This window comes from Psittacula echo (genome assembly GCF_963264785.1).
Source record: "Psittacula echo genome assembly, chromosome: 12".
Classification (NCBI taxonomy): Eukaryota; Metazoa; Chordata; class Aves; order Psittaciformes; family Psittacidae; genus Psittacula; species Psittacula echo.
Window position 1 is genome coordinate 9820514 of NC_137747.1, and position 26013 is coordinate 9846526.

General features: G+C 53.8%; 2 protein-coding genes across 2 annotated transcripts in view; one reads left to right on the forward strand and one right to left on the reverse strand.

Moving 5' to 3' along the window:
* Nucleotides 1-14670, forward strand: TGM2 (transglutaminase 2). The gene is made up of 13 exons (XM_080628088.1): nt 1-360; nt 2025-2204; nt 4064-4306; nt 5372-5490; nt 6088-6216; nt 6697-6877; nt 7676-7811; nt 7916-8019; nt 8123-8362; nt 8473-8745; nt 9792-9952; nt 10165-10301; nt 10749-14670. Exons 1-13 carry the CDS (start codon nt 351-353, stop codon nt 10903-10905), a joined length of 2070 nt encoding a protein of 689 aa, XP_080484214.1. The 5' UTR covers nt 1-350; the 3' UTR covers nt 10906-14670.
* The window catches only part of RPRD1B (regulation of nuclear pre-mRNA domain containing 1B), a 17638-nt gene continuing 5068 nt past the window's right edge, over nt 13444-26013 (reverse strand). Inside the window, exons 5-7 of the mRNA XM_080628089.1 lie at nt 24515-24641; nt 23784-23959; nt 13444-15900 (exon numbers count right to left, since the gene is read on the reverse strand). Coding sequence (XP_080484215.1) covers nt 15751-15900; nt 23784-23959; nt 24515-24641 — 453 coding nt within the window. The 3' untranslated portion in view covers nt 13444-15750. The remainder of the gene's footprint in view (nt 15901-23783; nt 23960-24514; nt 24642-26013) is intronic.

Sequence of the window (26013 nt, forward strand, 5' to 3'; positions counted from 1 at the left end):
AGCCCCTCTCCTCCCTCCGCTCATTTTCCCTTCCTCTCCACCGGCAGCGGGTCCAGCCCGGCCCGGGGGCGGCTCCGGGGGCCGGCGGCGAGGGGCTGCGCACCGGGGGGGCCCCAGGAACCGGGCGCTGGGCGGTTTGAATAGGTGGGACCCAAGCACGGCGTTTCCTGGAAACTTTGTTTTCCCTTTCTTCCCTCTGCCGTCCCCGGCCGCGGGGGTGTGCGCGGCGGCCGCGTATAAAGGGAGCGAGCGCCGGGCAGGGCGCGGAGGGGCACCGAGACCAGCACTGGGACCAGGACTCTCATCGGGACCAGCACAGGGGCTATCACTGAAACCAGCACCGGGACACCATGGCCGAAGGTGAGACGGACGCTCCCCCCTCCTCGCAGGTTTCCCCACAAGCCGAGCCCGGGGGCACCTTCGGCCATGAACCACTGAACTCCCCACTGGAGCGAAAAGGGAGAGGGAACGGGAAAGACTCAACCAGACAAGCGCGGGTTTGTGCAGGGTCTGCTCCAGTCCCTCCCTCCCCTCGCAGCTCCAGCACAGGCGGTATTTGCACAATGAAGTTTGGTGCTATTTAAAGCTTTCAGTGCTAACGGAGCCGAGCGGGGGCAGCGGGAGCAGGACATGTGCCTACGTCCCACCCTGGTTTAAGGAGGATTTCTGGAGGCTCAGTCAGAAGTAACGCTGCTGTCCCACAGAAATGCCTCCAGGAGGGCGGTTTTCCAGAGCTAGTGCGAGGGGCAGAAGCACTCCCCAGCCTCCCAGAGCCGCCTCCGAGGTCCCGGGACACAGGGCTGAGTGACACCGATGGGTATGCAGCCCTCGGGCGAGACGGCATCGCCCTGCCCCGATGCCCAGCCCTGTCTGGGGTGCCCGGGGCCCCTCTGCCTCCTGCAAACCCCATCCCGGCACGGGTCAGTTTGGGAAGAGGCACCTGCACTTTAAAATCTGCTCTTTGCTGAATCCACTCGGGACGATAACCCTAGGATGAGGAGGAGCCCCAGTCCTGCTCTCTGAACACACTCACTGCAGCACACTTGGCTCGGTGTCAGTGAGGTTTATGCTCGCACAGTTCAAGTGCAGTAGCACAGAGCCCTGCTTCTGCCTCCCGAGGGAGGGGAACTCTCTATGCTCTATCCCTACTCCAGGGTCCCGATGGACCGGCTGAAGGGACCTTGCCCTTATTTATGGCCAGTCCCACTGTCACAGCAGCCCTCGCAGTGCGATGGGCCTGGCTGCCCACCTGGCTGCACAATGCGGGGTCCCCATGCACAGAGAGCCAGGAGCAGGGCTTTCATTTAGCTCTGGAACAGCGAGGCCAGGGCCTCGAGGAGGCAGCGGCCCGAGGAGGGCTCAGGGACCACCGCTGCTGGCACCGGGCAGGGCTCAGCCAGGGAGAGCCATGGCACGGGGGTGATGAGTGGAGCATTGCCCACGGCCAGCACCGAGCTCCCCGTGTGCCCGGCACTGAACGCTTCTGCTTATTCTGGCAACAAACCCGTCTGCCGGCAGAGCCTCCCAGGGTCACCGGTCCTGAGTGACAATGAACAACATCACAGTGCCTGGGGCGGCAAGACGCGGCTGGCAGCCGCTCCGGGGCGCGGGGCTGGAAGGCAGAGCAGGGCAGAGCGATGGGACCGGCAATCAAACACTCTCTTTGTCACCGAATTTACAGCCGGTCTCGCCAATTGGTCAGCTGTAACAGAGCTGTAACGCTGCCAGAGAGCTACAAGAAGCATCCCTGGCATTCTCCATCTCAGCAGCTCTCATTTGGAGTGGGGGCTTTGCTCCAGTGCAGGATGCCGGGAGCCACAGAGCTGGAACAGCTCGGGCAGCACGTGGAGCCCATCCTCGGGGGTGATACTGTGGAGGATGGCACCATGGAGCAAGAAATAGAGCCCAGAGTGCAGCTCCAAACCCCAGCACCAAGGCCCAAACCCCGGGGCAAGGAGGCCATAGTGATCCTGTTTGCCAGCACGGGGCACAGGGAGGAGCTGAACCTGCTGCTGCCTTTGCAGATCTGGTGCTGGAGACGTGGGACCTGCAGAGCGAGCGCAACGGGCGGGAGCACCGCACGGCGGAGATGTGCGGGCAGCAGCTGGTGGTGCGGCGCGGGCAGCCCTTCACCATCACCCTGCACTTCTCGGGCAGGGCCTATGAGGACGGGGTGGACAAACTGGCCTTCAACGTGGAGACGGGTGAGTGGCACCGTGCCCTGACCGAGCTGCCCCAGGGTTGCAGCGCTGCACAGGGGCACCTGCCCCATCTCACAGCCCCTGTCCCCCCATCCCAGCCTAGTGCTGAGCATGGCTTTTGTACCAAGGCAGAGAGCTGAAGGGAAGCAATAGACAAACCAAAAAGCCTCCTCTTCCCATGGCCAAGCCAGGCATGGCGCTGCACCAAATCTCTCACCCGACTAAGAAACACCAGCAAAAGCAAATGTTTTCAGGAACAGGATTTCTGCTGAGGGCCTCCTGACGCAGCCACCCCAGCCCCCACCACTCAGACATCCCCAGAGCCAGTCTGCTCAGGAAACAGAAAACCTGGTGTATGGAAATGTTCCCACTGAGCCCTACAAGCACCTGGCCCCACTGCAGCCGCCGAGCAGTGCCAGAGCAGGTACCCAGGAGCAGCATCCAGTGGGTCCCTATGGTCTCACTTCAGGAGCTTCACCTGCTGCAGCCCCACTGGCAGCAGTGACATCTGGGGACATTGCTCCTGTGGCCAGAGCTGGGCACAACCAGCAGGCAGGGGCTTGGCCTCTGCCAGCTCAGAGCAAGGGGAGAGGAAACACTTCCTTAGGCAATGGTTTTTTTGGGGCTGCAGCCAGGCCAGAATGCAAAGTGAAATTGCTCCAGGGTTTCCTCGCTCCAGTCCCACCGTGGGGTGATGGACATGAACCTGAAGCTAAACCAGCAACTCCCTGTTGCCCCCCGTGCCAGAGCAGCCGTGCAGGGCTCTGTGCACTGTGACAAGGTCGTGCTGCATCCCAGGCAGTCCCAGTCTGGTTTTGCAAGTGGGAAGCCTCGTGGTGCAACAGGAGCAAAGGTGCTTTGGCTCTCACACAGGCGCATGGTGCCACACCGGAGGTGATACCAGCACATCCCATCCAGTGCCAGACCCACAGGCCCATAGGGTCAGGGCTGTCAGGCCTCCCCCCCAGTACAGTGACGCCACTGAGGCCAAGTGCCATCTCCCACAGCAAAGAGAGGAATGGCTCCGTGCAAGAACAGAGTCCGTATTTCTAAAGCAGTGCTTGAAGAGCCCTTCTCAGGCTCCTGGGGCCCTGCAGGGATGCTGCTGGCTTTGCCCGCAGGGAGGGGGGAGCCAGGAGGAGGAAGAGGAGGAGGAGGCAGGTCTTCATGGCTGCCCATCCCCATGATGGCTCCAGACTGGCCCTTGCTGAAAGGACGGGGTTTGCTCAACTCGGCCCCCCCAGAAGGAGAAACTGTGTCACACTCATGAGTTCATGAGTATTTTTGGTGCCTCGCTGGCGCCCGGCCCACGCTGCGGCCAGGGCTGGCAGGGGACCAGCCCCGGGCGTGCTCGGGCGAGGGGAGCAGCAGCACCGCGGCCCCGGCCGGCCCTGCCCGCGCACCGGCACCGCCGGGAGCCGCGCTTGGCCGGGGCCGGTGTCACCCCCGGAGCAGGGCTTGGAGCCGGCGGGGCGCAGGTGGCTTGGACGGGGGCAGGGATCGCGCTGTCCTCGGCTCCAGCGCTGGACACTGATGTAATCCCCATGTCTGTAGCAACGCCTGAGGCGATGCGCACGGAGCGGGGCCCCTGCTGAGAGCATCCCACGGCCGGGCTGCCTGTGTCCCAGTTCCTGACAAACCGAACAGCAAACGTGCCCGGGTCTCAAGAGCGCACGTAGGGCAGCCACCTCGGGGTGGAGGGCACAGCAGTACCATGGGGTGCTGTGGGGTAGGTCCCCTTGTGCAGCACTGTCCTGGGTTCTGATTTACAGCTTGGGCTTAAACCACGACAAGCACGCACGGTGCAGGGCTCCCAGGGACCCTAGAGCACTGGGAGAGCGGACATTGTGCTTTCCTGGCAGGACCCTGCCCCATCGAGACATCAGGAACCAGGTCCCACTTTGCCATGACCGACTTCCCGGAGGAATCGGGCTGGAGCGCCGTGATGCAGCAGCAGGATGAGGATTCCCTCTCGGTCTCACTCTGCTCCCCCACCAGTGCCCGCGTCGGCCGCTACAGCCTGACACTGGAGGCCTCCACTGAGTACCAGGGCTCCAGCTACCTCCTTGGGGACTTTGTGCTGCTCTTTAACCCCTGGCACCCAGGTGAGGCGTCACCTCTGATGCTGGAGGTTCCCACATGAGCATCTCTGTGCACCTTCCGCTGCTGCAGACCCCCCGAGTCCTGCCCTGAGCTCGGGTCCAAGCAGAAACTCACACTTTGCTTCCACCTCCACATGGTCCCTGCAGCAAGTCGGGGGCCTCGAGCCCCATCCCCCACCCCAGGACACGTGCAGCCCCTTTGCCAGCACCCAAACACCCCATCCCAGCAGCCCCAGTGCCCCGCAAGAGCTCACCTCTGCAAGTGCTGATGCCAAGCCCTGAGCAGCCCCAACAGCAGCTCCTGGGTGGGTGGGCGGATGAAAAGCCTCTAATTGCCCTACTTGCTCCTAATTGCCCCCACTTGTCCTGGTCCCACCACCCCCGGGTTGAGCCCCCGCTGTGTGCTCAGGGACCTGCACTGGGTGTTCCCCAGTGTCAGTGACCCGGTGGAATGGGGGCATCCTGACAGAAGGGCAGCTCAGAGCTGCAGGTTTAACGGCCCTGGGGAAGAACCAGCGGGGTTTCCATCTATCCACATCCTTCCTGTGCCCTGAGGAGCCGCCCGGTGCTCCCACCTCTCCCAGCCGGTTTCCTGCATCCGAAACGCTCCGTGCTGGCTCCACAGAGATAAGGGGCTTTAGGAAGCTTCACTTGCCCAGGGTTGGTGCTGGGATGCACGTTCTGGGCTTTGTTCTGAAAGCACTTCCAGTAAACGGGTTTTTCCCAGCAGTAACAGCTGTGCTGCGATCCCAAACAGTGCTCCTGGCTCCCATTGCTAACTTCTCCCACCAGGGAGGTTTCCCCTCCTGGGAAAAGACCCGACTCCATAAAACAAAAGTGAGGACAGAAAGCGAAGGAATGGGAAAGGAAAGCACAGCCCCGCTGACCATTTCCTGTCAGCTCAGATCAAACTGGACTGAAATTCTCCAGAAGCTTTTTCAGACGGGAGCATTTCCAGCCCCTGTTGCCTCATTTCCCAACAGCTCCATCCCCAGTCACTGCCCAGCACAACCCTGGGGTGGGGGGACCCTGCGCAGGGCCTTGTTCCCATCTCTCGCTCCCCCACAGAGGACACGGTTTTCCTGCGGGATGAGGATGAGCGCCGCGAGTACGTCCTGTCCCAGCAGGGGCTCATCTACCAGGGCACCCGCGACTACATCACCTCCACCCCCTGGAACTTCGGCCAGGTGAGCGGGACGGGACGCCCCTGGCCAAGCCCAGCACCATCCCTGGCACTGCAGGACATGGGGGCTGGAGGACCCCAAAGGCAGTGCCCTGGGAGGATCCAGCCCATCCATGGGACAAACAAACCAAGATCTTGTTTCCAAGAGGGGACACGCTGAGTTCAGAGCGGGCAGCGCTAGGGAGCGTCCCTGTGTCTCCTATCGGAGCTGTGCCAGGAGCCGGTACCCGATAACGCGCTCCCGGCGTGGTGCCGGCTGCACCGATAAGGCAGCGCCTGCACCCCGACTGCAGCCCCACATTGCTGGGCCCCAGTGCAGGGGGGCCCGGACAGCTCCCAGAGCTCCAGCTGTGCTGCTGGGAGCCGGGGCTGCTCATGGGATCTACATCTCGGTTCAGGGAAGGGCCATGAGTCACCACCATGGGAAGTCATTGGTTTTCCTGAAGGTCAGGTCCCTGCCTCATTCCTGCGTGGCTGCTGCAGGAAGCAGGATCCAGCCCCAGCCCTTGGGCTTCGCAGTGGAGCCTCCACCACCATGGAGGTGGGAAAGCCCCCATTACCATGGGGACCTCACACACCTTTTCTCCCTGCTCTGCACCAGTTCGAGGATGAGATCTTGTCCATCTGCCTCAAGCTGCTTGATACAAACCCCAAATTCCTGAGGGACCAGAACAAGGATTGCTCCCGCCGCAACGACCCCGCATACATTGGCAGGGTGGTGAGCGCCATGGTGAGTCCCACCACAGCCCCTCTGCTTGCTCTTACATCCCATAAGTGCGTAAAGCCTTTTAAGAGGAGAGAATCAGCAGAAGTGGGCACACACCACGCCAGGAGCAGCCTCTGCTCCGCACTGGTGGCTGCAGGTGACAGACACAGGCAGACTCCCAGGCAGCAGAATGTGTCTGTAAAATCCATCCCCACTCAGTGCATCCCAGTTCTGGCCTCTCCATCCACCTCTTCTATCCCCTGCACATCCCCAGCACGCTGGGATGCAGGTGGCTGCAGATGAATGCATCACTGCACGCTCTTGTACCATGGCTGCCTGCATCCCAGTGAGCTCTTGCAGGGCTGCAGGATGGGGTGACAGCCTGTGTGAGCTGGGGGGAGGCACAGCTCCCCCCTCACCAGCCGGCTCCTGCCCCTCCATGCCCAGCACCCATCGAGCACTTATCCATCACCATCCACCACAGCTTCTCTTGTCCTGCTGCAGGTGAACTGTAATGACGAGGACCGGGGGGTGCTGGCAGGGCGCTGGGACAACCATTATGAAGATGGGATGAGCCCGATGGCCTGGATTGGGAGCGTGGACATTCTCAAGAGGTGGAACAACTTCGGGTGCCAGCCGGTCAAGTACGGCCAGTGCTGGGTGTTCGCTGCCGTGGCGTGTACCGGTGAGAGCAGATGTCTCACATCTCCCCTTCCCCACAGGAGGGGGTCACCGCATCCCCCCAGCCCCTGCCCTCCCCTGTGCTGCAGCAGGCGCGGGCGCTGGTTGCCATCAGCCTGCAGTGATGCTCTGCAGTTCAGCTCTGAGCTGTCAGGAAACGGAGGGAAAACAAGATAAGAAGGGCTCTGGCTCTGCAATTAGCGCTGCCTGTGGAGGGGGAGGGCTGGAGGCTCGGCGCGGGGAAGGGAAGTGGCTTTAAGGTCAAGTTGCAATAGCCATGAACCCGCCGACACAAGGGGATTTCACTGCCATGGGGCAGCTGGGCTGGGGCAAAAGGGAAGAAAAACGCCAGGGCTGCTTCTGCCGAGCCGTGTGCACACGCTCGCACGGTTCCATTCGGAGCAAAACGCTGCACCCGTGCGAGTGTGTGAGCATTTAAACATCACAGACACACGAGGTCCTTTCTGGGGGACAGAAACAGCAGAAAACCGGAGTGGGTTTACCAGGCTCGCAGCCATCTGCAGCATCCTTTGGAGTGTTACAACCACCCCCTGCCTCCTGGGAGCCCCGCTTGCAGCACGAGGCAGCTGCGAGATGCAGTCAGAGGCTGGAGCACGCTGGTGCCAATGCTGCTGCCCACATGGGGTCCTGCATGACTGTGGGAACTGGCTCATCCCGGGGCCTCTCCCGGGAAACTCCACTGAGAGGGAAAGGGAAGGGCAGGAGCTGCACAAACCTGGGGCTCTGTGGGATGAGATCCACGTAATCCCAAAACCCCCCTCACCCTGCCCTGCTCCCGCAGTCATGCGGTGCCTGGGGGTCCCCAGTCGGGTGGTGACCAACTACAACTCAGCCCACGACACCAACGGCAACCTGGTCATCGACCGCTACCTCAACGAGACCGGGGAGGAGGACCGGCGCTCCAGGGACATGATCTGGTGGGTCCGCCCCTGCCCACTCCCGAGGCAGTGTTTGCCCCTTCCCTGGAGCCCGGTGGGCGATGGCGGAGGCTGAGACCCCTTTGTCCTGGCTTCCCTTGCAGGAACTTCCACTGCTGGGTGGAGTCCTGGATGGCCCGTCCAGACCTGGCACCCGGCTATGATGGGTGGCAGGCACTGGACCCGACACCGCAGGAGAAGAGCGAAGGTACAGATGGTCTGCACCACACCAGTGCTCCCACCAGCCCCGCGCTGTGGGACACCCCCACTGCAACCGCATCGGGTGGTGATGGTGGCTCCGGTCCCCGCAGGGGTTTTCTGCTGTGGGCCGGCTCCTGTCAGAGCCATCAAGGAGGGCGACCTGCGCCTGAAGTACGACATCCCCTTCATCTTCGCGGAGGTGAACGCTGACGTGGTGTACTGGGTGGTGCAGGGCGATGGGTCGCAGAAGAAGAGCATCCACTCCTCGGTTGTGGGGAAGAACATCAGCACCAAGAGTGTGGGCAGGGACAGCAGGGAGGACATCACCCACACCTACAAGTACCCCGAGGGTACGGGCGGCGCTGGGGGATGCTGGAAAAAGGCATAGGGAAATGATTCCTTAGTGCAGCTGCAGCAGGACTGTTTCCTCCCTGGAACCACAGTTTTCCGTGCCCTGCAGGGTCTGAAAAGGAGAGAGAAGTGTTTGTGAAGGCAGAGCACGAGACGAGCTCCCTCAGGGAGGAGGACGAAGGCCTGCACCTCAAGATCAAGCTGTCGGAGGGTGCGAACAACGGCTGTGACTTCGACGTCTTCGCTGTGGTGAGCAACAACACGGATGCAGAGCGTGGCTGCCGGCTCCTGCTGTGTGCGCGCACCGCCAGCTCCCGCGGCGCCGTGGGGCCGCAGTGCGGGATGAAGGACCTGCTCAACCTCAGCCTGGAGCCCCGCTCAGGTGAGGGACGTGCCCACAGCCAGGGCAGGGCTGCGGCCGGGTCAGCGACGCTCCCGTGTTCAGCTGCAGCTCTGGGGCACGGACACGGGACAGGGACTCCTCAGGCTGCACCTCCGCAGTGTTTCCCACGGGCAGGAGGAGCGGGAATGTCCCCGGCTCAGCCCGGTCCCGGCCGGGGGAGCTGCGGGCGCTGTTTCAGGGGCCAGGAGGTCGCAGCCACGCTGGGGCTCTCGGCGGCTCCTCCCTGGGTGGCCCCGGCGCTTCCTTTGCCGCAGTCACAAATTGGTGCGACCGCCCAGTAATTTGGTTTATGTCAGTTTTCCACTGAGCCGTCAGGGCTTGGAAGCGGGATCCACATCCGCTGCCCGTGATCAGCCCCGCTTCGATGCGGTGCCAAGATCCTCTTAGCCGGGCCCGTGACAAAAGCAGTGCTCAGCGCTCCGTGTTCACTGAGCTAGATTAAGGGAATAACGAACGTCCCTGCTCCACTAAATCCAACACCACTTTCCCTGAAGCTTTAATCCAAGCCCCTGAGGCTTCTCCCCCCAGCTCCTGCCTTGGAATAGGGACTGCAGAGCCCCCAAACTGCAGCCCTTAGGGAGCCCTTGCGCCCAGCTGGAGCAGTGCTGGACCCATCCCTCTCCCTGCAGCCTCAGTTGATGCTGAGCATTTCACATCCTGCCCTGGGAACACCGGGATTCACTTCCAGCAGTTGCAGCATCCCCAGGGCCCTGCCCCAGGCTCTGCAGCTGCCTCCAGCCACCTTCCCTCTGTGCCCCACAGCCCCATCCCCAAAGGGCTTTGGAGTAAACACTGCTCAGGGCTGAGCGCAGGAGGCTGCCAGGGAATGGGGCTGCCAACACCGGCTGCGAAGGGCTGGAGAAGCCCCTGGGGTGCCCACCCCATGGTGCCCCTGCCCCACAGTTCTGCAGGGACCCAGCTCTGCCACGACCTTGAGAGGCACCTGGAGAAGCTCCTGAGGAGCCCTGAGCACCCCAGTGCAGGGCCATGGGTGAGCCCTGACCCCCTCTCTGCTTCCCCTCCAGAGAGGAGTGTGCCTCTGCGCATCCTGTATGAGAAGTACGGGGAGAACCTGACCCAGGACAACCTCATCAAGGTGGTGGCTCTCCTGACCGAGTACCAGACCGGCGACATCATCGTGGCTGTCAGGGATGTCTACATCAAGAACCCAGAGATCAAGATCAGGGTAAGGACACAGGCGGGTTTGGGGGGGGGGAGATATTTCCTATTGGTGTGGTTGGTCCCAGTGACCTGAGCCCTGGGGCTGGTGCAGCAGGGCCTGCATCCATAGGGACCTGCATCCACAGGGACCTGGCTCAGCCCCACCAGGCTCAGGGCAGGGGGAGCCCCACAGCCCCCGGCCATGGCGGTGCTGGCTCCAACCCCTCCTGCTTGCAGATCTTAGGGGAGCCGATGCAGAACAGGAAGCTGGTGGCCGAGGTCAGCCTGGTGAACCCCCTCACAGTGCCCCTGCACAACTGCGTGTTCGTGGTGGAGGGCGCCGGCCTCACCAGTGGGCAGCGGATCAAGGAGCTGTGAGAGCTTCTCCTTCCCACTGGGAATGGGGGCGGGTGGATTTGTGTGCCCAGAGCTCTGCAGGGAGGGCAGCCCTGGGGCCTGGCTCTGCTATGGGCACAGCAGGAGCTGGGGCTACACTGATCCCTGAGGGATGTGGGGGCTCAGAGCAGCTCTGCTGGGGAGGGGCTTGGCCACACCATGGGGGTACCAGCTTCCTAGCATTGGAGGCGCAGGGAGGGTGATGGGGCACAGGGTGGGTGATGGGGCACAGGGAGGGTGATGGGGCACAGGGAGGGTGATGGGGCACAGGGTGGGTGATGGGGCACGGGGGGGGTGATGGGGCACGGGGGGGGTGATGGGGCGCAGGGAGGGTGATGGGGCACGGGGTGGGTGATAGGGCACGGGGTGGGTGATGGGGCACGGGGTGGGTGATGGGGCACCCCACTGACCCCTGCCTTCCCCAGCGAGGAGCCCGTGGAGCCACAGGAGGAGGCCAGGTTCCGGGTGGATTTCGTGCCGCCCCAGGCAGGGCTGCACAAGCTGATGGTGGACTTCGAGAGTGACAAACTGACGGGGGTCAAGGGCTACCGCAACGTCATCATCGCACCCCAGCCCAAGTGAGCGGCCCCAGGGCACGCGCTGCAGAGACCCTGCACCCCCAGACCGGGGCTCGCCGGCCCCCAACTCGCTTTAGCTCAAGCCGGTCCCAGCAGTGGAAGGATGGACAATGGCCAAAGCCCAGCCCAAAGCCACGGCTCTGGGTGCTGCAGGAGAGGGGGACCGGGGGCACCAGCCTGGGCGCAGCAGAGACCCCTGAGCCAGCCCCTTCCTCCTCCTGCAGCACCAACAGCCCCGGCCGCAGGGTGGATCTCCTAAACCAAAGAGCAGAACAACCCCCTCCAGCACTGATGGCACCTCTGTGTGCTCACACGTGCCGTTGCAATCCTCTGAATGCAGTCGGTACAGAAAGATTGTACACTGTGAGCACAAAGCTGTTTATATGCTATATACATACATAACAGATCTATTTATAGCTCTAGGAATATATACTGCATATAACCTACTACATAGGTAAAGCAAGCTTCAATAACCGTTCCTGTCGCTGCAGCCATCATGCAGTGAGGGATGGGATGTTACCTTGACAGGAGTTAACTGTGCAAGCACTGAATAAAACCTCTATTTTTCACTTTTAAAGCCAGACCTGGCTCTTCCTCAGCACCCCCTCAAGCAGAGGCACCAGCAGCTCCTCACCCAGCACCCAGAACCACAGGGTGGTTTGGGCTGAAGGGACCTTAAAGCTCATCCAGCTCCAACCCCTGCCATGGGCAGGGACACCTTCCACTAGAGCAGCTTGCTCCAAGCCCCTGTGTCCAACCTGGCCTTGAACACTGCCAGGGATGGGGCAGCCACAGCTTCTCTGGGCACCCTGTGCCAGCGCCTCAGCACCCTCACAGGGAAGAGCTTCTGCCTAAAAGCTCATCTCAGTCTCCTCTCTGGCAGTCCCAGTGCACAGAGAGCCTGGAGGAGCAGGGGCCCAAAGGAGTTAAGAGCACAGACCCAGCGCTGGGCCATGATGAGCAGCCCCACGGTACAGAGCATTTGTTACCCAGCTCTGCTGAGCCAGGCTCCACGCTGCTCGATGCCCGGTTAAAAATAAGCCTCAGCTCTGCGGCTCGAAGCTGGGCCCTGCTAAAATAAACATTAGCACAGCTATTTCTGAAGGTCACTCCCATCCATCTGAGCTCGGCACAGCAACACTGCCCTGGCGAGGAATCGGCTCCTGGCAGCTTCTAAATGCTGCTGCCATAGGCTGGCACCAGGCTCTGGCTCTCTGGGGCTGGTTTCTCTCCCATTATCCAGCATCCAGCACCCTTCCATACTGTTTGCAGAGCATAATGAACTACTCAACGCCCCTCTAACAAGTCCACGTTAGCTGTCTGCCCCACACACCTTCTCCATCATCCTCTAAGGACTGTGAGAGCAGTGTGACCAGTCCTACAAAACAGGCACCTTCACAGGGCCATCTTTCCTGCACGCATCCTGCAGCGCCCAGTGCTGCCCTGCACCACCTCCCTGAGGCTCTCTGACACTTTTGCCATACCAGAGATAAATTACAAATTAAACATTTACAGCACCCATTGCACGGGAGAATTTCCAATCCAGCATTAGCCCAAGTGCCAAGGTGATGTGAGTGCTTACGTGTCAGGGAGAGGTTCTTAACACCCACCAGCTCGCTGGAGATGCTGACTTCAGGAAGTCACTGTGAGCTCATTTCAGACTTGAGGACCTTCAACTTACCTTCTGTGATGGATCGAGACTGGAACAAACTCCCATAAATCAGAGCACACACGAGGAGGATGTGGTGGGAGTTTGACATGCCATCGCCTCTGCACAGCTCTGAGAATGGACGGTTTACACCCACTGAACCAACGAGACACCTGAGGCACCAGGAGACAAAGCACACAATAACACCCAGCTGGCAGAACTCCCATGGGAAGCCATCCCCCTTTTCCAGGACCACAGGAGACACCAGAGAGATGCATCTCTCAGCGTGGCCATCCAGCAGTTACAGCTCCAACATCCTGCCTGGGCCTGCCCAGACTCTCACAGAGCCCCAGGAGGAACCAGTGCAGCCACTGGGCTCAGTCCTGGCTATGCTGCTCCGCAGGTCCCCATCCTGCTGGGGCTGGACTCACACACACAGAGACCAGCGAGGGGAGTGGTGAGAGCCAGCCAGGCACCCGCAGCAGAAGGGGCACCTTTTGGTCAGTGTTTGTCTCTTCCCACAAAGAAGAGACGAGGCCCTAAATCTCAGGACGCGATAGCGGTGCCTGCTCTGATCCATTTAAGCAGCCTTTGGTAAACCTGCTAACAGCAGAATGTGGAGCCCCTGTGAACACACAAGTAAAGAAACAACTTTGCACCTCCTGCTGCCCTCCAGCAGCCTGCTCCTGGTTTGGCTTTTGTACTCTCCCCAGGAGTCATTATCCACATGTCCCCCATATAACCCGAACTCATTATTTATGAACTCAGCAGCTACTCTGCTGGCAATGGGACTGTCCATGGCAGCTCCAGGGATCCTCCGTGTCTCCAACCAATCCCAGATCCAAGGGCAAACCCCAAGCAACGCCTGCGGGGCGGAAAAAGTCAAAGCACCACTTGTCAAGGACACCCTCTTTATTCAAAAATAGATATCTATGAGACAGTTGAGAATATACTGCCACCACGACAGGCAGCCTATATGTCTAAATTAATTCCTACATCGGTTCATATACAGATTGAAGCTTTTGTTAAAAAACAAAAACAAGACACAGCTTGGGGGAATCTGTTCAACTTCGAGGCTGCCACCAGCTCACCAGAGGCCCTTTGCCCAAAAAGGAAAACAAACAAAATTAAAACCCACAAGACTTCATTTAAATTAAGCAAAATAAACCACACACATGTACTGGGGGAAAGAAATCCAAGCATTTCCATTAAAACCAAGAACCACCCAACTCCCACAGACCTGCCCAGGAAGGAGCCCGCGGTGCCAGTGCCTCTGCCTGTCTCACTGTTTGATGACAGCTTTGTTGTCCTCAGTGGCACACGTTCCATCAACAGCTAAAGTAATGCTTGGTTCAAACAGCTCCGGGGTAGCCCCGGCAGCAGGGCTGAGGCGCTGGGCTGGGTTCTCGAGGTTTGGGGTTTGTTTCTTCCTTTTTGGCAAGAGCAGAGGACCGTGCTGTGCTTTACCTACATCACTTTGGACCATGGGGGCTGCACAACCACACGGACTCACCGAGGGAACAGTCCTGCCACTGAAGGATTCCCTGTAAACTGAAGAGAAAAACCACGTTTCTGGGCTGGGCCGTGGGGGGCGAGGAGACTCAAAGAAAGACAAATGAAAGGTCAGGAGGGAAAGGATGAGAGCTTCTGAACAGCTTCATGACCAGCAAATGCTGCAGTACCCGTTTAACTGAGCGCTGAGCGGGCTAAAAACACCCTGTGAAAGAAACTGAGGAGGATGCAGAACCAGCTGTGCATTTCCACAGGGCTCCTCTCCCCTCCTTGATAGGGAGTCGCAGACACAGCCTCACCTCAGCCTCTGCCACCAAACCTGCACTCCCAGGTCCAGCGCTGCCAGAAACTGAAAAGGTTTTATAAAGGTTTCCTATTGAGAGGTGCTAAACTGCAACAGAAGCGTTATCCAGACTGGAACAGAATGGTTATCCAGATTGGAATGGTTTTCAGTGATCAGAATCCAGCTTGTCAGACCTAACACACAAACTGAACTGGAACGCCAGGCACCACACAAAGCCATCAGCCAGCAACAGAATGGAATTGTTTTAAATTTGCCTTTTCTCCTTTTTTTTTGTCTTTTTTTTTTTACTTCTCCTGATTATAAAACTCAACCCACAATAATCTGTGACACAAAATTAAGTACACCCTTTAAGTACATCCTTCTAATATCTACACGCAGGGACATGGTACATGTGCATACAGGGTATGTGCATATATATGGGCCTATGTTCTATATAAATAAATATTTATACCACATTTAACTTCTGTGCATCAAACTTCACTAAAGCTATGGAGAGAATTAACAGAATAGTATTCTCAATGCAGCCATTCCAAGAGTCAATGAAGGTGCTGGTCACAGGGCCACCAGCAGCTGCAATACACCCTTCCAGCCTTGCCAGTCATTAAACCGAAGTTTTGGGAGCATCAGATTTTGTGTATTGAAGAGGAAAAATGTGGTATAAATCTAGGGCAGCTAGAGCTGACCTTCCTTCCCCTCTCACCGAGGCAATACCCAGCTCTGTGCTGCTCAGCCATGTAAGTTTTGAAGCTACCTCTAATTCACAAAGAAAAGCTGCTCATTTTTGTTGCCTGTGGCGAGTTTCAATTTCTGTACAAGCCAAACAGGAAGGATCTTCACCTCAGTCCCACAACACTGAGGAACTCCAGGCTTAAGAATAGCATTGCTCTGTACCACTGCTCAGCAGAAGCTGCCTCTTCCCACAGTGCAGCACACGCACCCGGCCCTGGCAGCCCATCAGCCACTCCTGCTCCAGAGACCAGGCTCAAACCCACTGAAAACAGGGCAGACTCCTCCAGAAGCAACAGGATACTTGTACAGAGGAGAAGCGTGATGGGTCAGCCTTCCTTTGGAAACATCCCAGGTATGTATGTACATGATTCACACGACTTTTGTGGGGTAACGAGTGCTAAGAGCAAACAGCAACTAAAGAGTATGGAAAAATAGGAGAAGTTTGCCTAGATGGGACTGTCCCCACTCGCTGTGGAGCTCACAAAGCCTCGCTCTTCGCTCTCCCCTCAACATGAGCCAGGGGAACACGAGCAGCCAAGGGGCAAAGCAGGGTCTGCAGGTTCCTTCCCACTGGAGATCTTGGCAGGCTGGAGTTCCAGTCTACACCAGTCTTCTCACTTCTGCTGGTAGTATTGGGAACTGGGACACCATTTGTTCTAGTCTGTTGAGAACAGGTCACCAGCAGACGGCAGAGGTGCCAGCCCCCCCGTGACATTGGGCAGCAGTGACAGATCGGGAAGGCTCTGGATGTGGGATTTCAGCTCCTTGCGGACCTGGGTTACCCGAGCAAGCTTCTGTTTATATTCCTGAGGGAGAGAGACAAGAGAATGGAGATTAAGCACAGGTCCATTAACAGTGCTTTTAGCTAAGCCATGAGTATTTTCCAGGTGAGGATTCCGAGGGAAGGTGGTGGGGCATTAGCTCTCAGAGCAACCATTGGCATGACCACAGACCCTGTCATCCGTGCTGCTAAAATGCTCTTTTTATGTCAAGCCTGATCAATTTTGACTATTTAAATAATCCAATTTTCCCTTTCAGGTCATTAAATCAAGCCCGAGTTTGATTGTGAAATGTGGTCTCCTCCATGAGCTGTCGGACAACTCACATCAGCAACCCCAGCAGCTTACCATGCCACTGGCATGTCAGCAAACACTGAAACACACACATGATCACTGCATGTAAACCAGACAGACTCATCCACACTGGACTGAAACCAAGCAAAACACAGAGACCAAAGTTTTCAGAATTTTATTATAAAGGGGAAAACCAGGAATCCCTGAAGAAGAAACTTGCAGTGGGTTTTCCACAAATGAGGCCTGCATTGAGCATTAAAAATCCAGCAAGAAATACCTATGCAGCTTCAGAAACCTCTGTGATCCAGGAGACACAGCTAACAGTGACTAGTGTTTTGTAATGGGAAGACAGAGGAAGAGTTTGGACCCTGAAACTGAAAGAATGAATTGTACCTTGGTGAGTTCTGGTTAAGGCCATTTCAGAGCAGATCCATGTTACCCAATGTAGAAGCTCAATTAAAGATGGATTTTTAGGTAACTTACATAAATGTTTAGAGTCACAAAACTTTGAAACAGTCTCAAAAGCAGGTTTTAGTTAAAAGACAGCTGTTTAAGTAATAAAACCCCAGTATCACATCATGTCTTTTGGAATGCTCCCATCTTTACCCATGGCCTATTTTTCATGGCAGCTCCAGAATGCAGGAAAGAATGAGCTTAAAAATCACATACAAAAGGGGCTTCCATAGAGTCTGCTGTAATATTCACTCATTTTTCATTTCTTAATTACTTGACAAAGAGAGGAGCAGTTTATCTCTGAAGATCAAATAAAACAAGGCACACATTTAATCGCAACATCTTTCTGAAGTGTTTACAGCTTTAATCCGGCCTTTCTGACCTTCTCAGTGACGGAAAAGTCTCTTCACCTTCCCCAAATATCAAAGCGCAGCAGTTCCTGTGGGGTTACAAGCAAGGAGTTTACACTCGCTGTGTTTCATGACTTTGAATTAGAACAGTGAGAGCACAGGCAGCCTCCACAACTCACATACCCCTACACCACAACTCACATGCCCACAACAGCTACAGAAATAGTCCATAAATTCCTGCCAGCACCAAATAAGGATGTTCTGTAACAGCCTGTTTCAAACTTAAATCCTTTTATGAGGCTCAGTGAGTTAACTCACCACCGTAACAAACACTTCTGTAATGTGCACAGGATATGGTCAAGTTCAAACAAAGCTCTATCAGCTCTGCAAACCCAAGTGCACTGTTCTGAGGCTGGAGGAGGGCAACAACAAAACCAGCTCAGGAGAAGGTACACCCCTTCATTTGGGATTATGAGGATTTAATGAAAGATAAAACCAGGATCAAACTAACGATGCCTGACACCCCTGGCCATTCCATTTTGGGAAATACTTAAACGGGGAGACAAGTCAAAAAAGTCACATTATGAAGAAAGAACAAAACCAGGAAACCACCCCAGATTTTTAAGCATGAATAGAGGGTGAGAGCAGGTAAAGAGGCAAGACAGGACACTGCTGCATTCCAACACCTTCCAGGGGAATGGGGAAGCCAGCGGAGGGGAAAAAGTGGGCTGGTAACAGGAGTGTTCTGCTCAATGTGGGGCAGCGAGAGAGCAGAGCACCAGCTCCTGCACACATGGGACAGAGACAGCAAAAAGTTACTGTATTATTGTATTCCAAATGCTCACAGAGAGGCGGTGGAAGAGGCTGGATCAGAGACCCCAGAAAACTATCTTAAAAGAAGCAGTAAATTAAAAAGCCGTAGTTCAGGACTGTCAGGGAGTGATGGATATCAAGCCAGGAAAGAAAGGGCAGCACTTCCTCAAGAATGCCAGTGTCAGGAGTGAGGAGCTGCAGATTGGTTTTGCTGCAGAAGAACTGGAGAAGGAGTAACAACCCCTAAACCACTAAAGCCTCTGGCTCAGAAAAATGTCCCTGAATTCAGGAATGGGAACAATGTTCTAGGGGAGTAATCCAGGAACCAAGATTTCCTAGAAGAGATGAGTTCTTGCTGGACAGCTTGGATACACAACACAGACTGCTTTGCATGCTTCACACTTTCCATCTGCTCTGGTATCAAAATGTTGTGTGATTTGTGGCAGAGCTGTTGAGGACATCAGAGCCCAACTACCAGAGCCAGGCCAGGCAGCACTGACCATGCTGGAGCCCCACCACACAGCATCCAGCAAGGGAAGGGTCTGAACACGGGCATCAGGGCAGAGCCTAGAGACCACCCAACCCTGCTGAGCAGCTGCTCCTACCAGTGAGGAACTCTGAAGTCCTGCTGCAACACAGAAGCAGCACCTACCAGGAGGTGTAACCCTTTGTATGAGGTGCAAGGCCCATTCACTTGTATTTGCCATCTGCACTACTCAGTAACATACCTCAACTGCTCTCAGGAACAGGCAGAAGCAGACACACGTAACACTCTCCCAGGCTCAGAGGCTTTGCTTTTTCCAGCTGTGGCCACATTCTGCCACCACAGACTCTGGAAGCAGATTTCATGGGAATCCATGCTCTTCACGTAGCCCAAGACATGCTCTGAAACTGTATCTTGCAGATCCCTTCTTAAGGCCCCTCTGTTCTATAAAGCTGAAAGAATATTAAGTGTACTTGAAAGCAGCCACTGACTCCCATGGTCCTGTCTGTGCGCCGTCTCCAGCTGATGGCCTTGCTGAAGGTAGGCTTTCATTAAGATTAATAGTACTTGGATGCTATTTGCTTCTATTAGACAAAATAATGAGATCTTTGCTGTAAGCAGGAGTTTGAGGATGATACAGAAATACTCTGGCACTGTGCCACATGAATGCTTTTGCTAATCAACATTCCCTTCCCGTATGCAGCATCCTACATCCACAGCAGCCAAATGACAGATCCCGAGTCCTCGAAACAAATGCAAAATCAGAATTAAACCCCATTGAATGAATCTGACAGAGTGTTTCATTCACAGGAAGCTTTGCTTGAACCTTGGAAAACTGACTAATGGACACGACAGGGAATTCCTTCCATATGACTTAGTTCACCTTGTCCAGTTACACAGCACAGACTTCATCTTATTTTAGCTTAGAGTGTGCCCTGGACACTTCCATTCCTGTGCCAGGTCAGGCAGTAACATGTCGTAAGTCATCACAGGAAGTGCACCAACTGAAAACCAGCTGGCTGGGTGTTAATGAGGATCTAGAAAGAGAAGAGGAAGAGCAGCCAGTCCGTCTGCTCTGCTGTCGCTTGAGCTGGATGTATGAAAGGGAAAGACCTCACAAGTCAGGGAAAACACACCAGAGGGTCAACAGAGATGGGAAAAAAAGAGAGTGAAGTTTGAGAGCAAAGAGGGATATATGCTCATGTAAAATTCCTATTTAAAACCATGAAACACACAGCTCTACTATAGCAGCTCGCCTGGGTACCCCTTAGCTTTCGCTGCTTGCTTCTTAGCCTAAAGTACTTCTCAAACGTGCTCACTAAAACATGTCAAATACTAATGTCCCACTGACAGTGTATTTACAAGAAATGACCAATGCAAAGAGTGCTGGGAAACAATTACCAAAAATGAGAAGCTTTGTAAAGCAGAGAGTCACGACCCTCTCAGTGAGTGCATGAACTGTTGCCTGGCTCCCACAGCTCCCTCCTGCTACCCACACGCATGTGAAACACCATCAGTTTCCTTTCCTGGCAGAAAAACTAAAACTTCCCCTCTTGATCCCTGCCTAAACCACTGAAATGTACACACCAGAGCTCAGGAATTCTTGAGAGGAAAGCTGCAGCCACAAAGACATCCAACAGTGACATGCAGCAAAAACTGAAGCGGTGGAAGCAGCACAGCAATAAATTGCACATTAACCCCCTGAACTACATCATATTTCAAGAAGATGTGCAGGGCCCAGAAAAGGCAGCTCAGTGAGACCGCACTTCAGCCTGCAGAGACGCACTGCCAAAGAGGCCTTGCAAGTTCCTATGGGCACAGTTTTAACACCTTCTTAAAGGTGCCTTGAAGCCATGAATATTAAAAAGCCCCAAGATGTGAAGGCCCCACAGCTCCCAGCAGGATTCAAGTCACAACCTGTCAGGTGCAGTCAACAATCAGAACATTTCCCCTGGATCTTGGATCCCCTAACCTGGATCTTGGATACAGCATGTTCTCCACGTCTGCATACATATGCACACACAACACAGCTGTGTACACACACCCCCGACACAATGCACTGCACAGAACAAACTGTACATGCTGTAGTATGTTCCTCACATCACCTTGTACAAAGGCAGATCCAGAAGGTACTGGGAGGACATGCGGAAGAACTCACTAGCACTAACTGCAAATCAAAACAACTCCAAAAGCACATTCCCCTCTATTTTACTTTTTTCCTCTTTTCCCCATTAGATGAAAATAACCCTCCCCAGATTTCCTGTCATTACTGGTCATTTCAGATACAGCTTCCATACAATTTGCCCTTTTCCAGCTCTACTTTTAAGTGGTGGTTCTGGTTCCACCTATTTCACTGACTTCCTTTTGCAGTCACCTGGTACACAGACATGGGAATTCTCCCCTGCATTTCCTGGATTTTTCCTCTTGCCTGCCATGCATTCAGGAAGAGCACACAGAGGGCTTCAAAAGACAGTCCTTCCCCTTGGAGCTCTGCAGACTCAGGTGCTGAAGGACAAAATCCCTCCCAGCTGCTGGTACCCTGAAACAGGAGCAGCCATGGCCAAAAATAACCCAAATCAGAGAACTTCCACTGGCAGATCAATACCCATGTGAGATGGGAAGCCACCTCACCTCATCCTTATGAGCACCAGTTCTAGTTTCTATGCCTGCCTGAAAAGGGATTTTATTTCCTGACACCTACTATTATAAAAGTCTCCGATGCTTTCCAGGCCATGGAAGAACACACAGCAGCTGCCCAAGATGAAGCACATTTAAACAGAAATCCAGTGTTCTGAACAACAGCCCCCACCACACCTTTCAGTGAGTTAGCCTAAGGAATAGTCACCCTTAAAAATATGCCTTGTCACAGGCTGTTCAGCATCAGTTTTGGTCCTGCTGCTTTTGCTGACTGTCAGAGTTAAAGGAACTCTGCCTTCTCCTTTTACACTACAAGCACATTATCCAGATCTCACCCCCAGATAAAGTAGTCCCAATTACTACATTTTCCATTGCTACCCTAAAAGCAGTTTGTCCATGTCATGATCTTCAGGCTCTGCACCCATGTCATTATCTTCAGGCTCTGTGCCACCCCTCTTCCTTCAGATTTCCAGGGCTTCCCAGCACTATGCTGTTGCAACCCTTACGCACCCCCGTCTGTATCCATGCTAAAGTTTAGCTCATTGTCCAACAGCACCTTTCTCAGCAGTGTCCCTCAACTGAAGAGCTTTTCTCTGTGTCCCGGGGTTTGAGCATTATCCCACCAGACACACAAGTCACTGAGTTTATGTATGTTCTGAGAATCTGCTGTGTCAAGGGACAGCATTAACGGGATTAGTAAGCAACTGCAGCTCTTCAGACTGCAAAAGCTGCTTTTCGAAAGACACAGATTAGCTACTTCCATTGTTATCACAGTGAAAGACTTTGCTTTGTGAGTAAATAAAGTACAAAACATATTTAGGGATTTCAAACAAGACATTTTCATATCTTAACTAAAGCCCAGAGCCACGTTACCGACAGAAACCCCTCTCCCCAAGCAGAGCCTTGGCTGGACTAGGACAGCCAAGTGAACAAATCACCTTCCACCTAGAAATGCCACCTCAGCTCAGAGCCAGGGAACTTACTGCAGAAGAGAAAAAGAGTCAGAAGCAGCAGAAATTCTGGAAGAGATCCCTCGAGAGAGCAAAGCACACGCTGAGGAGATGTGTATGATTACATTGGCTTAAACTGTTTTCTTATTTCAGCTTTTGCCTGAGTAAATTGTTTGTTTTTTAACATGTTCTTAATTGCCACAAGAATTCCAGCTCCTTTTCATAAAATACTTTTCAGCACAACAAAGGACAAGCCAGGCTTATCAATAACAGTATGTGCTGCCAGCACATCAAAGACTCAAACAAAACTGATGAGCAGATAGAGCCTGTCACATCTGCAACCCACATCTTCCTCCATTTATTAACCCTCTACAGCCCAAGAACAAGGCAATGCTTTCATCAGGCAACAGCCCTCAGCTGGGATTTGACAGGAATATGAATTGCGTCTTCATGTCAAGTAGGAGAGTGGCATTTCCTGTGACTCATTTGAGATTTCTACAGCACTAAGGCCAACTTGGTTTGGCAGCATGACAAAATCCAACCTAAACTGGCATCAGATCCAGATAGTTAATCAGATCATTCTTCAGTTTTCAACCTGGTAAAGCACTTGTTCACACTAAACAGTGGGCCAGCAGCCTGTCCTGCAGCCATCAGTGGGATTATTCCTGCTGTAGCTCAGACTTTTCAGGATGACATTCCTGCCTCTGCCACAGTTACAATTTTCAAGTAACATTTCTTCCCAAAAGGACATTTTCCAAAACACAGCCCAACATAAGTGTCACAACATTTCAGCAAGCGCATTAGAAATTTCATTTCACCATTGTCATGATGAATGTCTCAATTTCACACTCTCAAACTGACTCAAATTTATGGCTTGTTCTGGGCTTTTCAAACACTGCTCTGCAGCACTCTGCTGCCTATTCCTGCCCTTTTGAAAGAGTAAACAGCAACAGGTCTGTCATTTATAGATTTATACATATGTTTCTACTAGACATGTGTCCTCCTTTCAGCAAGGGGAAAACCCCTGACCTAACACTTCCACTATATTCTGCTCATAAACCAGGTGCCAAACAGGATTTGGGTTCATAGCATCTTCCATACCCATGTCTGAAAGTGCCTTTAGTGACTCAGTTGTTACACAGACGCTCAGCTCCGCCTGAGGAAATTCAGGCTAAACCAGCCGAGAGAGTTACCAACTACCCACTCCAATCCCGAACGCAGAGTCAGCACCTGCCTGGCTGATTTGGAAAATCCAGCTCTGGAAAAGCAGCATGCTCACAGTCACAAGACACTGAGGAACTCCAGCATAAACACACACAGGGAGGAAAACTCTCAGAATGAAATCTGTCCCAGCACATGCTGCAGGGCTGTCAGAGGATGCGGTTTGTCATGGCAGCAAACAGCTTGTGCCTGCCACAGCACAGGCTCCTTCCAGAGCCTGTTCCCTGCAGCAGCTCACACTCACTCACACAAGCTGCACGAGTGGCTGTGGCTGTTAAAGGATGGATACCAGAAGATCTTGTTTGAATTCCATCCCCTTATCAAATAGGGGCTGGGAAGGCAGATGAGGGGCACCCACCAACAAAACAAGCAATAATAATAAAAAGATAATTATGGCAAAGGGAGGTTGATTTTTTGGAAATGGGGATTTCATAAAAAGGATAGTGTGAGTCCGAAGAAACTGAAAGAAGATAAGCCTTTCTTTCTTTAACAAGAATGGAGCTCTGGACCTTCCGTGTCCACCTGTATGAAACCTACTAGACTGAATGTCAGAACAGATTTGCCTTCTCCAGATTTGTTTCACCCCTTTCTTAGCCCTGTTTCACTCCATATGGAAAGACAACACCCAGAATCGTCTCCCTTGAAATACCCAGATCAGGAGTCAAGTGGGACTGTTGGCCTGTTGGCACTGGTGCCATCAGTACTCACTTCCAGCTTCTTCTCCTTCTCTGTAAGGACATCCTTCTGGTTCTGGGTGTATTCGATTAGCATGCGGGCGAGCTGGCGCCGGTCCTCCAGCTCAGCAGCCAGGCGGCCGTTGTACTCGGCCAGCAGCAGGCACGCCTCGTCCACCGTCTTCGAGAGGCGCTCGGCAGCCTCCTTGTCTGCAGGCACAAGCATCAGGGCAGTTAGAGACAAAGTGTGAAACCTTCTGGCTTGGACACTGCCACACACACAGCAATGTCTCGTTCATCTATACACTGTGGGCTTGACAGGAAAATAAGAGTTCTTATCACAGGGGATATACAGGAAACAGGCAGCACCAACGGCCCAAGAGCAGTGGTTGCAGACACCAACCTGACCGACTGCATTTATACTCGCAGAGATGTCGCTAACAGGGCACAGGGGGGGATCAAATCTATGAAGTCAGCCCCTTTGAAGAGGTTAATTACACTAAACCATCAGGCTGTACTTTCAGCTGAACACACCAGGTGGGTTTCACATTTAATCATGGTGTGCACTTTGAAATTCCTCTTTTCTCTGAGTAGCTCCTGATGCATGAATACAAGCAAACATGAACTGCACAGTCGTCTGCACAGCTGGATGCTGCAAGAGTATATAATAAAGGACTGAATGAGTGACAGCTCCTCGTATAAAGAAAAAACCACTTTGATTTCTAAGTTATTGCACCCAAATGCATTCACCTGCCAGTTTCATACCTGTTATTTTCTCCAGTAACGAAACATCCTGAACTTCCTGAGGCAAGGAAGCAATTTTCTGCCGCACGGTGGCATCTCCTGACGCTGCGTTTTCCAGGTCTTGCAGGGCTTTGATCAAGTCCTCAGTCTAGGAGACAAGTTGGCCAACATGAAAACCAGAAGCCACTAACACTGCTCCCTGGGGATGTGGCCACTGCATCTGAGGTCACCTACCTCCGAGAGCAACCACTTTTGGAATATTTACTTCAAGTAACTTTGAAACTGTTGCTTTCAAACACAGGCAGTATTCTCCAAGCTCATGATAACCCAGTGCTTAGGAACTTATGTGGAATTCCAGCAGGAACATCTTTTTTAAGACTCTGCAGTGGGAAACTTCTCATTTCAATGAAAAGAAGTGGTCACTGCAGTCAAAGCTGAAGTACTTGGCCGCACATCAGCCTGCTGTGCTGCATTAGCTAGAGCTTTCAGCTGAGCACCCCTGATGCTTTCTCTCAGATTAGCAGGAGCTACGTTGCTGTTTCGCTCTGCTCCAAAGGCACATTCTGACACAGCAAAACCAACCTAAACTAGTATCAGTCCAAACTGTGCCAGGTTTCCATGGTCAGAAGATTCTGCATTTAGTACCTGGTCACCTGCCATGAGCTCTGATGCCACAACAGCTATCCCAGCTAAAACAAACCCTGTCTTGTCCCAACTGCAGCTACCCTGAACCCCACTGGACCCCTCCACATCACCCCTCTGGCAGGTTTAGAGCACTGAGAAAAAACGTGTCACCTTAAATGAACATACTTGGAACATCATAACCTGGCTTAAATCAAAAGGATGTGGATGAGCCCAGCCTGAGGAGGAGCTCCTGACTCACCACATCTCCTCCCTGCTCAGAAAACAAAGCAAGGGAGAAAGAGACTCCCTGAGCAGGAGAAAAAAGTGCCCTTGTCCTTGAAATGGGACCCCCAGCCCTCACTGATGTTTAAACCAGATCTCAATAGTTTGAAACTAATGAAAACATAGGGGGGAAAAAAAAAAGGTAACAATTTTTTAGCTGAAAACTCTGGAAGTCCATAGCGAACATTTACTGCTTCTTTGCAAACTGCTGATGGTTTCCAACAGTAACAAAGACAATGCTCATCATCAAGAGAAACCATAAGCTGTGAGGCCTGTGGAGGTAAAAACAACAAACCCCCTCACTTATTTCTTTGACAACTGTTATTTATTGTCATTTTCCAGTGTTTCGTTACCAGATGGATGGTGTGTTTTCTCAGCCTGTTCAAATACACAAAGGTTTAACATATGCTTATTTTTTAGCCTCAAGTAGGGTCAGAATGACCCTCTATTTCATTCTGATTCTTTCCACACCATTAACATCAGCCTCAAATCAAATTCCTCAGAACTGCTTTTCCTATTCTATTAACAGTTGGGCTTTTTAATAGCTCATGGAAAGAGATGTCCTACAAAAAATAATGAAGTTTTAGCCCTGGTAAAACTCTGGGTTTGAGATC